This window comes from Choloepus didactylus, chromosome 9 (assembly GCF_015220235.1).
Source record: "Choloepus didactylus isolate mChoDid1 chromosome 9, mChoDid1.pri, whole genome shotgun sequence".
NCBI lineage: Eukaryota > Metazoa > Chordata > Mammalia > Pilosa > Megalonychidae > Choloepus > Choloepus didactylus.
The window spans coordinates 96,115,712-96,131,271 of NC_051315.1; the positions used below are offsets into that span (position 1 = coordinate 96,115,712).

General features: G+C 36.1%; 1 protein-coding gene across 1 annotated transcript in view; it reads right to left on the reverse strand.

Moving 5' to 3' along the window:
• The window catches only part of RAPH1 (Ras association (RalGDS/AF-6) and pleckstrin homology domains 1), a 132,279-nt gene that overhangs the window by 29,141 nt on the left and 87,578 nt on the right, over positions 1-15,560 (reverse strand). The window contains 4 exon segments of the mRNA XM_037849031.1: positions 5,308-5,418; positions 6,253-6,396; positions 7,733-7,798; positions 8,999-9,120. Of these exon segments, the coding sequence (XP_037704959.1) occupies positions 5,308-5,418; positions 6,253-6,396; positions 7,733-7,798; positions 8,999-9,120 (443 nt within the window).

Here is a 15,560-nt window from a genome sequence, read left to right on the forward strand (position 1 = left end):
CTATATATGTCCATTAGGTATTCTCAGCAAGTATCATTCAAGTCTTCCATTTTCTTATTGATCTTCTGTCCAGATGTTCTATCCATTATTGAAAATGGTGTACTGAAGTCTCTTAATATTAATGTAGAAATTTGAATGTCTCCCTTCAAATCTGTTAATATTTGATTCAGATATTTTGGGACTTTGCAATTAGGTACATATATATTTATAATTGTTATTTCTTCTTGTTGAATTGACTACTTTTGTTCCTCATGTCAGTTTTTAACTTAAAGTCTATTTTATCTGATGTGAGTACAGCTACCCAGCTCTCTTTTGGTTACCATTGGCATGGAATATTTTTTCCCATCCGTTCTCTTTCAATTTACTTGTGACTTTGAATTTAATATGAGTCTCTTGCAAACAGCATATAGTTTGGTCATTTTTTTTATCCATTTGGCCAATGTCTGCCTTTTGACTGGAAAGTTTAATCAATTTACAATTAAAGTCACTACTGATAATGAAGGACTTCCTTCTGCCATTTTGCTTAGTCTTGTAAGTCTTGTAGACGTTTTGACCCTCAGTTCTTCCATTAATGCCTATTTTCTTATTCATCTTGATGTTTTTTTGTATTGTACCATATTAAGTCCCTTTTCATTTTTATCTAGATATATTTTTCAAATATTTTTCATGTGGTTGCCATTGGGTTAAAATTTAACACCCTAAATATATAACAATCATATTTGATTTGATAACTAACTTGAATTCAGTAACATACACCGCCCCCCCAACCTTTTTGTAGTACTTGCTACAAATTATATCTTTGAAGATGGTGGGTAAAAAGTGGTATTAGATACCAAAAAATACAATACAATTATACTGGCATTTATAATTGCCCATATGGATGCCTTTATCAGAGATCTTTATTTCCTTATACTGCTTTGATCAACTGTCTAGTGTCCTTTCCTATCAGCCTGAAGAACTCCTTTTAATACTGCTTGTAGGGCAGACCTAGTGGGGACAAATTTTCTCAGCTTTTGTCTCAGAATGTCTTAATCTCTCCCTTATGTTTTGAAAAATCTCACCAGATATAAAATTGTTTGGCAATTATTTTCTTTCAGCGCTTTAAATATTTCATCACATTGCCTTCTTGCCTCCATGGTTTCCGATGGAAAACGAACATAATCTCATTGAGATCCTATTGCATATGACATGTTCCTTTTCTCTTGCAAATCTTGTAACTCTCCTTATCTTTGGCATTGGACACTTTGACTATAATGTGTCTGGGTGTGGTTCTCTTCAACAATATACTGTTTGGAGTTTGCTGGGCTTCTTGAGTGTATACATTCCATGTCTTTTATTAAATTTGGGAAGTTTTCTGCCATTATTTCTCTGAAAAGTCACATTCAGCCCCTTCCTCTCTTTCTTCTTCTGGGACTCCCACAAACTATACATTGGTATACTTGCTGGTACCCCACAGGTCTTTTAGGCTCTGCTCACTTCATTCTTTTTTCTTTCTGCTTCTCTGTCTAAATAGTTTCTACTACCTCATGCTTCAGTTCATTGGTTCTTTCTTCTGTCAGTCCCAGTCTGCTGTTGAAACCTTCTAGGATATTTTTATTTCAGTTATTGTGGTCATCTACTTCTATATTACTATTTGTTTCCTTTTTGTAATTTTTTTTGAGATTCTCATTTTATGCGTATATCATTTTCCTGATTTCATTCAGTGTTTTTTTTTCCTGTTTTCCTTTAGTTCTCTGAGCATATTGATGATCATTTTTTTAAGTCTCTGGTATGTCAAAAGTCTGATATTCATTAGTGGGTTCTGAAGTTTTATCTTGTTTCTTTGAGTGGGTAATCATTTCCTGTTTCATTGTTTGTCTTGTAATCTTTTGTTGCACACTGTACATTTTAATATTTTAATGTGTACATTTTAATGTGCAAATTAATGTGCCTGAACTATCTATTCCTTAAGTTTGTATCCAGCTGGTGATATGACAGGTTTCCCTGTGTGCCAGGAGCTAACAAAAACAAATAACTCTAGGCAAAAAATACCTTTCATAGCCTTTTCAAATTGGCTTTGTGTTGGCCTCTCCTTCAGCTAAATTAAGCCCTCCTACCATGAACATCAACTCAAGGCAAAAGCATGGGGTCCTCACTGTTTTTTTCTGAGCGTGTGTCTTGTCTTGCACGTGAGCTTGTGGCTTTAGGAATTCCCCCATTTACATGGATCTTTACAGGGTTTAGAATGCCCCCTCCATTCCCTTTTAAATAGATAAATCCCCTCCCGCCCCCATACATTATTGTATGTCTTGAAACCAGTAATCATTTGACCCAGTCTACTTCAATTTGATTGTTTTCTTACACTCCTTTATCTGTCTGTATGCTGCTTTTGTGGGCAGGGCAAGTTCTGGGCAGTGAACCAGAGAAGAGTGTCCTGGTTCAGTCTTTCAGACTGCCACCAACATACAGGCAACCCAGTATGCACACAGGGGTTACTCTGTCCCCTCTGGAAAAGGTCAAGGTACCCACTATGAGAGGGCACACTGATTCAATACTGCACTGGGAAGGGAGTGGAGGAGGGGCCAATAAGTACACCACAAGCTTCTCCTACCATTTTTATGCAAATTTTCTTGATTTAGCACTCACCCTGTCAGAGCTCTGACCAAGATGGCCCTTCCAGTTTTTGCTAGTTGTTCAAAAATTATGTAAAGGCATGCAACTCTGGAATGCCTTACATTGCCATCTCGGTAGACTGGAACTCCAGTAACTTCTTTTTACCTTCCTATCTATCATGCTAAAATAAATTAAACTTTTTAAAACTAGCTATTAAATGATGGGTTTTATTACTTTCTATAGGTGTGTTTACACTTCCTAGAACTTGCATTTCACTGGAAGGACTCAGCATCAGTAAATATAGCTCAAAGCTGACAAAAGGCAAAAGACCTCATAATTAGTTATTTTTGCATTTATGTAGAAGCTGTGCTGCAGGATCTTTTGTTTCATCTGTTTGTCAGAACTCATATGCTAAACAAAAATATTTACTTAGGCAAAATTCTACTAGAGAATTCAGAAGGCAAAAAGACATGTATTTGAATCATAATGCTAGTATAGCCTTGGGCAAATTAATCTCAGTTTCCATTATCTGCAAAGCAAGGACTCCAAAACAAACTTGTAAGGTTGACATGTATAGTCTTCTAGTGCAGAATCTGCCACCATAGTTCTTCAATATATGGTGGACATTATATGTTAATATTATTGTTCCCGGTGGCATCATGATTTTGTATTTCATGACACTGATTACTTCTAGATATAGACAAGCAGGCAACACAAATACATGAATTTGGTTTAAGCCAATTCACCAAAAGCAAATATGGAGCATACACATCATTATCATAAAAGAAACAGAAAACTCAGGATAAAAATACTCTTAACCTAAGAATTCTGTATGTTGCAAAGGGCTTAAATAATAGTTGGTGGCCATAATTAATTTTGATTGTAGCAGACACTGTTGATTGTCTTTTCACAGCTAACTCTTGCTCACACTTCTTTTATGGCAGAGCCCCAATTTTACTGGGTATCTACCCATCATCAATGTCCCTCAGGGTTTGCATTCTGAGTATATAAATAAACCACAGTGGCTTTGTTCCCCTTGCTACTGGTTTATGAGTGGACATACATGTCTGGCCAGTGACCCTCAAGGGGATGGCCACATAACTCCTCAGGAATATTTTCTTCTTACACATGTAGATTCAAGGAAAAATACTCTCTCCTCTTCTGTACTTTGCTGGGCTGGATCTACATATGATGACTAGAACTGCAATGGCTATCTTGTGACTGTGAGGTAAGCCAGCCTGGGAATAAGATGATAGACAGAAGATGGAAAAGAGAAAGACAGAAAGAATTTGGGTTCTCACTGACAATCTAGAGTCACTGAAATAATCAACTCTCATTGTCTTTGTGTTTTGTGAGATAATAAATTCCCACTGTTTAATCAGCAGTTCTCAAATGTTTTAGCCTCAGGACCCCTTTAAACTCTTAAAAATTATGAGAACCCCAAATAACTTTCCTTTCTATGGGTTATGTTTATTGACATTTCCCTTATTAGAAATTAAAACTAAGACAAAATTAAAATGCAAGTATACACTTAAAATGCAAGAATACACAAATGCACATTCTGCTAGCAAAGATATCATCACATGTTATGTTACCTCTTAGAAAACCCCACTATCCATTTATGAGAGAATGAGAGTAAAAAAGGCAATAACATCTTAGCATTACATAAAAATAATTCAGATATCATGGATCCCTTGAAAGGGTCTTAGGAACTCCCAAGATCCCTGGACCTCATTTTGAAAACTGCTGGATTAAGATATTTTGAACTACTTTATTCTTATTTTCTGCTGAAAGAAACCTAAAAGATAGAGTGGTGTTCCCCAAGAAAGAATTATTTAATAAAGTGTTGCCATGACGAGACATCTAATTTTTTGAAAGCAATTAAAATCCCAGCTATAAATCCTAAACTAATCCCACCCCTCAAACCCAGTTGACAATTTCAAAAAGTAAAATCAAGATGATATAAACATGGAGACCTAAACAGTTTACCAAGGGATTCCTAAGATGGAACCATTGAGAAACGCTTAATTATCTTCATCATTACCCTGAATTATTGATATGTGTTGTGTTTATCAATGTTCCTATAGATCACTAAAAATTCACTAAAAATGTCAGTTCTCAAAAGTACAGATGCAAATCAGTATAAGAAGCCCAAAAGATCGGATAAAGAAGGCAGAAAAAGAAAGCACGAAACATAGCTCAAACAAGTCATAATACATACATGAACTACTGAGACTACAGTTCAAGGGAAAAAGACTAAAAATTATTTCTGAACCAGATGAGAATCAGTCCAGTTTGTACTTGGGCACAGTGCCCTCTGATGGCTCTGCTAAGTTAGTACAGGAAAAAACCTAAAACACATAAAATACATTATGTCCCACATATGGCTCTAAGTTTTTTGAAAACAAGTCTGCTAATAAAACAAATGTATCAAATTTATAATCTAATCCATTTTACATATTATGACCCAAAGCTTATAGTCCAGTATGTACTTCTTATTAGTACCATCTAATTAATGCCAATTAGCTAATTATCAGCTGAAGAAATGCCAAGTAGCATATGCTTTTCCTTACCACCCTTTACCATTCCTGTAAAAACCTACATAATAAAGCAAAAATAATATACTTGATAGAGATCCAAACTCTTCTAAAATATCCAGTAACCTGCTCTATGTCTAACATCAATTAAAATTCTGAAGAAGAAATACACGTTTACCTTTAGCACGAGACAATAGTCTGTAGGTGCTTTGTATTTGTTCCTATAGTCCTGTCCATAATACACATTGACATGGTCCAGCTGGAGAAAGCACACAAGATCTCGGGAGACCTAAGATTACAAAAAACAACCAGACACTGAATTAACAATAATGTGTAAACAAGCAAATATCACATCTGGTAACAGTTTCAAATTTTAAAAAGTTTGATTTGAGAATCAAAACTGTACTATGTAGAAATTAATGCTATTTTACAGAAGATAAGAGGAGATTCTCCATGCCTCTTCTCTATCCATGGTGCAATTAGTTATTTCACTTACTATCTTGACACTTATAATGAACACTGACTTGTTTGAAAGGTTGGTATTTTAAAGAGACTTTAAATATAGTACAGAATAGTGTGACAAGTAATATCTTGTAGTTCAGTGCTATATCTCAAGTACAGTGATTCTCAACTGGGGGTTTCCTCAAAGGTTAAATATGGACAAGAATATATACTGCACAGGATTGTTTTAATGCATAGATGAGATGATACAGTAAAGGGCTAAAATAGTGCTGGCCCCAGTAAGCATGTGAGTTTATAGCTACCAATTCTTTGGCCCTCAGAAAAAAGTATATTTTCTAACCAACACTAAAATGTCAAATAATCCTAGAAAGTATCCTCTGCATACAAAAACAAAACAAAACAAACTGCTCTGATGAGAGTCCCAAAAATAATGAAAGTATGATTTCAAATTTGGTTAGGAGAATTGAGAAAGGCTTAACTAAAGACCAGACAGTAAAACTTTTCAGACTTCCTTTTCTTTGTAATGGATCAATAAACAAATCGATATTCTGTGTCCTACACAAGTCAAAACAAACAGGAGCCTGGATTCACCTTGCCAGCAAACTTCGCTACCAATTCAAAGCAATTACCATACAGAGGAAGCTCGAAAGCCAATCCCCACCTTCGCTTTTCCTTTAGGGACATAGTAGATACCAGATGCTCGCAAAAGAAAATAACGCTTTTTCCAGGACTTCTTGCCATCATCTTTCAACCAAAGGACTCCTTCAATTTCTGGTACAGTTACAGAACTCCCACAAAAACATTCCTAAAATAAGATGATTTGGAAAGACTTATGATCCTTGGATTCTGAGAATAAAGTTGTGTTTTGCCCTGTTAAAGGCATGACACTAATTAAAGCAAAGTCAAGATTTATATTGAAACCATGCAGCTAATTTAGTTCAATTAGAATTTTCTAAATTTGATTTATTTTGGAATTACTATAGTAATCACAAAAGGTTTATTAAGTAAAAATGTCAGTCATAAATGGAATAATGAATTTTCAGCTATGAACCTTATACCTAATGCAAGTTTTAAAGAAAAATTAATTTGAAATGTCAACTTAGCTACATATAATAGTACTTAAATACATTTGTAAACAGTATAGTTATATCTAAATTTAGTCAAGTATGAGAGCTAGCATAAGCATTAAACTTTATTTTTCTCTAAACTGACAATACACTTAGATTAACTAAGGGTATATAGGAATATATTTTAAAAGAAAGCAACATGTTAAGAGGGTGGTAAACTTTAACAACTTTAAACTGTATCATTTATATGATGCTGAGTGCATTTATTCTTAAAATATTTAATGCTGAAAAGAATGTAAATAAAACACAATTTTGAATTCTACTGTCCATGTTTATATAAAAATCTAATATTAATAAAAAACAATCACATATTTGGTTAAAAGAAATCCTTGCTAAGCACTTACATGGGATGTTTTCAGCCTAAAATAATTTTCCTCTCTCCAAAATACAGAAAAATTAGGAATTATAAAGGATTTTTACTGAATTGTAGCCAGTATCACCAAAACCTAAGTGCTGATCTTCATTTCTTAATTGCCTTGTTGCTAAGTTCAGATTTTTAAATGTACTAACTTCTTTCATTTTAGTTTTATGAAATTAGCAAAACCCAAAAGGCCAAAAATTCAGTTAAGTTTAAATTTATTATTCCTCAAAACAAGAATACATAAATTTTTTTAAATGATCATTATGAATAAAAAATTTGTTTGAGTTCTTTAAGGCTTGAAATATTTTGTGAACAGCTAATTATATTCAAATTTATTTCTCTTTGGGCAAGTAGATAAAACACCATAAGCACATCCTTTGTTGACTAAGACTTTTCTCCCACTCGGCAGCCCCTAAAATCTCTTTACTCCCTGCCTTTAGTCCTCTGGAATATCTCTTGGCAAAATACTAGTTTTTTAAAAGGCCCTTTAGTTGCACATTCACATAGTTGAATTCTCTCCCTCATGCTATCAAAAATAGAGATTTCTTTAGTTACAATTGTAACTACAAATAAAGAACACTGACATACCTGACTTAAAAAGGTGTTTAATATTTTAATGTTTAAGTGTGAAGGGGAAAAAAGGGGGTGTGTACCTCTAGCAGCACTTCTTTGTTTCTGTCTGCCATCTCAGCTGTTTCCTTTTTCCCCAGAAGATAATTCTAGAAAAATGAATAAATGAAAGTTAAAGGATAAACTCACTCTGTAATTCCTTTGGCACATGATTTCTTCTAGCAACATAGTAATTCCGTGTCAATTTCTGCCTGTATACTATCGGGAGTACTCATTTGGGCATCATCACTAAGATGCGTAATGCAGATCTCCTCCTTACCTTTCATTTGTCATGAATTATTCCATAAACTGCCCTATGCCAAATTACAAAGGTGACATTATATGCAAAAGCTGGCAAATGTGTTTCAGGATTCTAATAAAAGCTACTTAACGTTCACGAAAGGTTTATAAATTATTAAGTACAATGATTAAGGCAAATTTCATTAAAATATAATGAGCTTACTAAATCCAGGAAATTTATGTTTGGGCTTTTAAAGAAGAAATCCCAATTTCTCTGAGACCATCATAATCTCAACTGCGTGATTCAAGCAGAAATCTGAATTCAAATTATTAGCCTTATAATTTTTTTCCACAACTGCCTACAAAAAGGTCTGTTGGTATTGCCGGATATCCAGAAAAGGTGATCTGTCATGATTAAGCAATCTGAAAGATAGCTATTCAATACCTTTAACACTACTGCTGTTTTTCCTCCCCCTTTTAATGAGTTCTTGTTTACTCCCACATGCTGACTTCTGTAAAATATCTGCATTTTGGGAAGTATTAATCCAAACATTATTTTGGAAAAAGCAAAGGTGTCAAGTAAATCAAGGTACTACACATTAGAATGTGGAAGCATTTATAATCAAGGTACTGGGTTTTTTTTTTTTAAATAATTCAAAAAAAAATCAAAATAAAGTGTCAACTGGATAAAAGGCTGAGGTAGAGAAACTTAAATATGGTAATTACTTTTCTTTGCATGAGGGACTCACCAAATAAACAGCTGGGTTCCCCGTATCTCCGGATTACAGAGAAGAGATACTTGGTGGCTCCCTGGAGCTACTTCTGCTTCCACATGGGATCCCCCCATCTTGTTCTGCAGGACTGGTAGATTAGCCTCCCTGAGGCACAACACCCAGTCCCCAGCAGACCTTCCACCTCAAGAGTAGTGAATGCTTCCATGGGGCTTGGCATCTATGTCACTCCTATCACCAGCTGGTTGCCAGTCTTTTCACTCTATTAACTTAGCAGTAATAGAATAATAGAAGATAAACATATAACATTTTTTACCTCTATAAATCACTTAATCTTACCTGTGGGTTTTTGAAAAGTGCATATTTTTCTATACGTTCCATAAATATAAGCTTGTTTTGGCTATCTCTTGTCCAATTAAGAAGATTTTCAACCAAGTTTTCATGGTCTTCAAAGATTCTCTCTGCCCCAAAATAAAATCAGTATTTTGTTAGTGCTCATCAGAATTGCACTATTTTAATTCAGATTTTAGGAGGCAGAAAACCAAACCACAAGAAAGATTGTGATTATCATCAAAGACATGAAACCTTGTGAATTAATTCACACCAGAACCACAGAATCTTAACTGACACTACAGTACTTGGCCATTAAAGATTTATCTAGTCTTTCCCTCATTTTTCAAATCAGGAAACATGCTCTAGTGGTTATAAGTGACTCAACCCAGGAAGAATTAGGACTAGAATCTAGGTTTTCTAACTCTTAGTAAGTCACTCTTCAGCTTTCAGCTTTTTCCCATTCCACCCTTAAAAACAAAAAATACAACTCCAAACACCTTAGTTACATATCATAAGTTAGTATTCAGTACTTGGAATTTTAAAAATTTCCCAGATGATTTCTTCTTTGACCCATGAGTTCTGTCTAATTTCAAACACAGATGTATTTTCTAATTTCCAAATCAGAAATCAAAGAACATGCCTGTATATTGAACACATATGTTCAGACAACATGTTCTATATATTGGTTCTTTGAAATTTGCTTAGAGTTGCTTTATGGTCTCATACTTGAAACAATTTTTGGAAATATTCCATTTCCACTTGAGAAGAATGTATATTCTCCTGCTATTAGATACGGTCCTAAGATATCTATTAGGTCAAGCATTTAAACTGTTTTCTAAATGTTGTATATCCTTTTTTATGTGTTTATTTATGTATTGGTCACTGAAAATTGTGAATTTCTCTTGGTAGTTCTGCCAATGTTTGCTTCACATATTTTAATGCTATTATTAGTTAAAATTAAGAAAGATATCTTCCTGGTGAAGTAGATTTTCTAATCCTGAAAATGTGGCCCTCTTTAAGTCTAGTAATGCATTTTGCCTAAAGGTTATTTTAATCTGATATTAACATAGTCATATCAGCTTTTCTTGATTCTCGTCTTTTCCCTTTCTTTTTACTTTTAATCTTTTTGTGTCTTTAAGTTTTAAGTATCTTTTGTATATATAAAACAGCTGCATTCTGCTTATTCACGCTTTCTAATAATCTTTGAGATTTAATTGAACAATTTGCATTTATTTTGTTTCTCCCACCTTATTTTGAGCCCTGAGTTGTCCCTTCTTTTCTCCTTTTTACTCTCTCTCTCTCTCCCTCCCTTTCTTCCTCCTTCCCTTTTCTTTCCTATTTTTTTTCCTTCTTTTATTGTCTTCTATTTGGGGGTTGGGTTTATTTTCTCATTTTATCTGCCCAATATACTTACTACTTTGGAAGTTAGGGTAGTCACTAAAAGAATGAAGTCCAAAGTTAATCAATTTCCTTTACTTTCCACCCAAATAATACAAAGACCTTAGCTTTAATCCTGATCATCTATGACCTCAATATTATGCTATTGTGGTCCAATATTTTAGTTCTTTCTCAATGCCTCACGAATTAGAGATTATTACTGGCTTAATCACCATACCCCACCACCAAACTCAGACCTTCAATCTGGCATCTTTTTTCCTTTTCTTAAAATTTGTCCTATAAAGGTTTTTAGTCCAGATCTTCTGGTTGTACATTCAGTTTTTATTAGTCTGAAAATGTCTATTTTACCCTTGTTCTTTTTTTAAAAAAAATTCAATTTTATTGAGATTGTTCACATACCATATAATCAAAGTGCACAATCAATTAATTGCCCATGGTACTATCACACAGCTGTGCATCCATCACAATTTTTTTTCAAAGTTTTAGAATATTTTCATTACTCCAGAAAAGAAAATAAAAACAAAAAAGAAAACTCAAATCCTTCCATACCCCTAAACCCCTCTTCCATCATTGACTCATAGTATTGGTATAGTACATTTGTTACTGTTGATGAAAGAATGTTAAAATACTACTAACTACAGTACATAATTTGTATTAAGTATATTTTTCCCTATATACCCCTTGTGCCAGTTTGAATGTATTATGTCCCCCAAAACACCATTATTTTTTATGCAATCTTGTGGGGGCAGATGTATTAGTGTTGATCAGATTGTAATTCTTTGCAATATGTAACATGTAAACTAATAGACATGAAATATAGGTTACCAGGATACAGAGGCTAAAGAATGGGGAGTGGTCGCTTACTATGAGGAGAATGTTGAACTTAATTGTTTGGAAATGGACAGAGGTGACGGTAGTACGTTATTGGGAGAATAACTAACAGTGCTGAATGGTGTGTGAATGTGGTGTTTCCATGGAGGTGCGACCCACCCAACTGTAGGTGATAACTCTGATTAGATAATTTCCTTGGAGGTGTGGCCCTGCCCATTCAGCGTGGGTCTTGATTAGTTTACTAGAGCACTACTGAAGCTCAGAGAGAAGGAGCAGGCTTGCTACAGCCATGAGGGCCACTTGGAATAACGCACAAGAGCTGAGAGAGGAGCTGCAGCTTACAGAGACGTTTTGGAGATGGCCTTTGAAAGCAGTCTTTTGCTCCTGAGAAGCTAAGAGAGGACAAAATGCCCCAAGAGCAACATTTTGGAGAACACCATTTTGAAACGCAACCTGGGAGCAAGCGACACCAGCCACATGCCTTCCGAGCTAAGTTTTCCAGACGCCAATGGCCATCCTTTAGTGAAGGGCAGCACTAACAAACCAGAATGCCCCTCTATTATTAACTTCTAGTTATAGTGTCATACATTTGTTCTAGTGTTCATGAAACAGATTTCTAATATTTGTACAGTTAATCACGGACATTGGCCACCACAAGATTCACTGTTTTATACATTCCCATATTTTAACCTCCAACTTTCCTTCTGGTGGCATACATGATTATAAGCTTCCTTTCCCACCACATTCACACACCATTCAGAACTGTTAGTTATTCGCATAATAACGTACTACTGTCACCTCTGTCCATTTCCAAACACTTAAGTTCAACATTCTCCTCATAATAAGCAACCGCTCCCCATTCTTTAGCCTCATTCTATATCCTGGTAACCTATATTTCATGTCTATTAGTTTATATATTATAGTTATTTCATATCAGTGAGACCATACAATATTTGTCCATTTGTGTCTGACTTATTTCACTCAATATAGTGCCCTCAAGGTTTCTTCATCAACCTGCTTTTCTTTTTTTTAAGATGGTTTTGTTCATACACCATACACGCCATCCTAAGTAAACAATCAATGGTTCCCTGTATAATCACGTATTCATGCATTCACCGCCATTACCACTATCTACATAAGGACATCTCCATTTCTTACAAAAAGAGTCAAAGAAGGTAGAGAGACAAAAGAAAAAGAAAGAAAAGAAAAAAAGACAGCTAAAAAGCAACAAAGGGAAAGACAGAATTGAAATAAAGTACAATAAAATAGTCAGACAACATGACCAATGCCAAGAGTCCCATAACCCTCCCTTATATCTCCCTCTTATAGGCATTTAGCTTTGGTACACTGCCTTTGTTACATTAAAGGGAGCATAAAACAATGTTTGTTAACTATCGTCTCTAGTTTGCATTGATTATATATTTTTCCCTAATACCACCCCATTTTTAACACTTGACATTCATTTGTTCACCCTCATGTACAAACATATTTGCGCATTTAATCACAAATCATTGACCACTCTAGGTTTCACTGAGTTATACAGTCCCTGTCTTATTTTCTTTCTTTCCTTCTGGTGTCCCTCATGCCCTTAACCTTCCTCTTTCAATCATACTCACAGTCATCTTTGTTCAGTGTACTTACATTGTTGTGCTACTATCACCCAAAATTGTGTTCTGAACCTCTCACTCCTGTCTTTTCGTATCTGTCTGTAGTGCTCCCTCTAGTATTTCCTGTAGAGCACTCATCTTGTTCACAAACTCTCTCACTGTCTGTTTGTCAGAGAATACTTTAAACTCTCCCTCATATTTGAAGGACAGTTTTGCCAGATATAGGATTCTTGGTTGGCAGTTTTTCCCTTTCAGTATCTTAAATACATCACATCACTTCCTTCTTGCCTCCACGGTTTCTACTGAGAAATCTGCACATAGTCTTATTAAGCTTCCTTTGTATGTGATGGATCGCTTTTTTCTTGCTGCTTTCAGGATTCTCTGTCTTTGACGTTTGATAATCTGATTATTAAGTGTCTTGGCATAGGTCTATTTAGATCTATTCTGTTTGGGGTACATGAGCTTCTTGGATCTATAATTTTGTCTTTCATAAGAGATGGGAAATTTTCATTGATTATTTCCTCTATTACTGCTTCTGCCCCTTTTTCCTTCTCTTCTTCTCGGGTACCCATGACACATACATTCATGCGCTTCATGTTGTCAGTCATTTCCCTGAGACATTACTCACATTTTTTCATTCTTTTCCCTATCTGTTCTTTTGTTTGTAGGATTTCAGGTGTCTTGTTCTCCACTTCCTGAATGTTTTCTTCTGCCTCTTGAGATCTGCTGTTGTTTGTCTCCATTGTGTTTTTCATCTCTTGTGTTGTGCCTTTCATTTCCATAGATTCTGCCAGTAGTTTTTTCAAACTTTCAATTTCTACCATATGTTTGCCCAGTGTTTTCTTTATATCCTTCATCTCTTTTGCCATATCTTCCCTAAATTTGTTGAATTGATTTAACATTTGTTGTTTCAATTCCTGTATCTCAGTTGAAGTGTAAGTTTGTTTCTTTGGGCCATATCTTAGTTTTTCCTAGCATGAATCGTAGTTTTCTGTTGTCTAGGCATCTGGTCTCCTTGATTATCCCAATAAGATTTTCCCAGACCAGAATGGGCTCAGGTCTCAGAAGGGGGCAATATTCAATGTCAGGTTTCCCTGGGGGTGTGTCTTAGAAGACTGTCAGACTCTCCTGTGAGGCCTCTAGCTGCTGTGCTTTTCCTAACCTGCCCAGCAGGTGGCGCCTGTCAGCCTGTCCACCCACTGGTGCAAGAGGTGTGGCCCCTTTAATTTTCAGGTTAAGTTGTTTCTGGATTGATTGTTTTTCCCCAGGCCATGGGGTCTGAGTTCTGAAGGGAGGGTGGGCACTTGAGCTGGGCCCCACCTCCTTCCTCTAAGGGAAGATACACCCCTAAGGATTGTTATCTTCTGCATTTGAATAGCTCTGCCAACTCCACCCGTCTGGGTCAGAGAGCTGTGAACTGAAAATGGCTGAGGCTCTCTCCACTGAGCCACTCAAGTTGAGAGAGAGAAAAGGGGAGAGAAAGCCCCCTCTCAGAGCCAGGACATGGTCCCCCAGCTTCCCTTGTCACCCATAGACACTAACTAGTCTCCTGGGCTCCTTTTCCAGGGCACAGGCACCCTCCAGCTCTCCAAGGTCCATCTCTAAAATCTCTGTATTTTTTTGTTTTTAATTAATTTTTTTCTCTCCATCAGCCCCACCACCTCTCCACTGGGAGCAACCTCAGGGTACTCTGCTGCTTGTTAAGGGTTTGTCTATGTTTGTAGTGTATATTCAGCAGTCCACATTTGTTAATTAAAACCCCAGTTGGAGCTAGGCTGAGCTATATTCGCTGGCTCTGGGAATGCTGCTTTCTCTTAGAGTGAGACCTTGCAGCTCAGCCTGCCATGGGGGAGGGGGCTCCCAGAGCGGTGCCGCAGTAAAAACACATTTTATACTGTGATCTCAGCCGTTCCACCCAATCTAGGTTGGTGTATGATGTGTAGACAGTAATGGTTGTCCCCCAGCAGTTGTTCCAGATTATTTACTAGTTGTTCCTAGTTGTTTATTATTTGCTCCAGGGGACTAACTAAACTCCATACCTCTCTATGCCACCATCTTGCACCTCCTCGCCCTTGTTCTTGAAAGAGCTTTTTGAGGTATAAAGTTCCAGGTTCATAATTGATAATTAGATTTCCTTCAATATCCAGAAAATATTATATCACAATCAGTTCTAATTTCTATTATACCAGCATTCCTTTGTCATTACATTATCTTTTCTATGGCTGCTTTGCATTGTCTAGGTATGGACACTTCTTGCTTGGGATCCTTGTACTTCTTGAATCTAAGGATTCTTGAATCTTTTCCTCAGTTTTAGAAAATGCTCGAGCAAGTACTTTTCGAATTTTGCCTCTCCCCATTTCTGTGATTTCCTTGCTCTGTTCCTCTTCTCGACTCTAATCTGGACCTTCACTTTCCTTCATCTTTATCCTGCTCAACTATGATTCCATTCCCAGCCAATTCTGTCAGTATGGGGCCCTGTGTTGAAAGGGAGCCACGGTGGATCAGTTTTACAAGTTCATAGGGCCAAACTATTCCAACTCTTTTAGGCCTTACAACAGAAATGAGAAAAATCCCTCCTTTATTAGCTATTGTTCTCATATTGAGTCTCTGTACTTCTTAGTAAATGTCTGTGGGCTGTTCTGGGGTTCTTCTGTTCTAAGGTTCATAAGCCACCCTGTTGCCTTCCTGTTTTCTCCCATACGAATGCCAGTCACACTGGGTTTTCCACCACA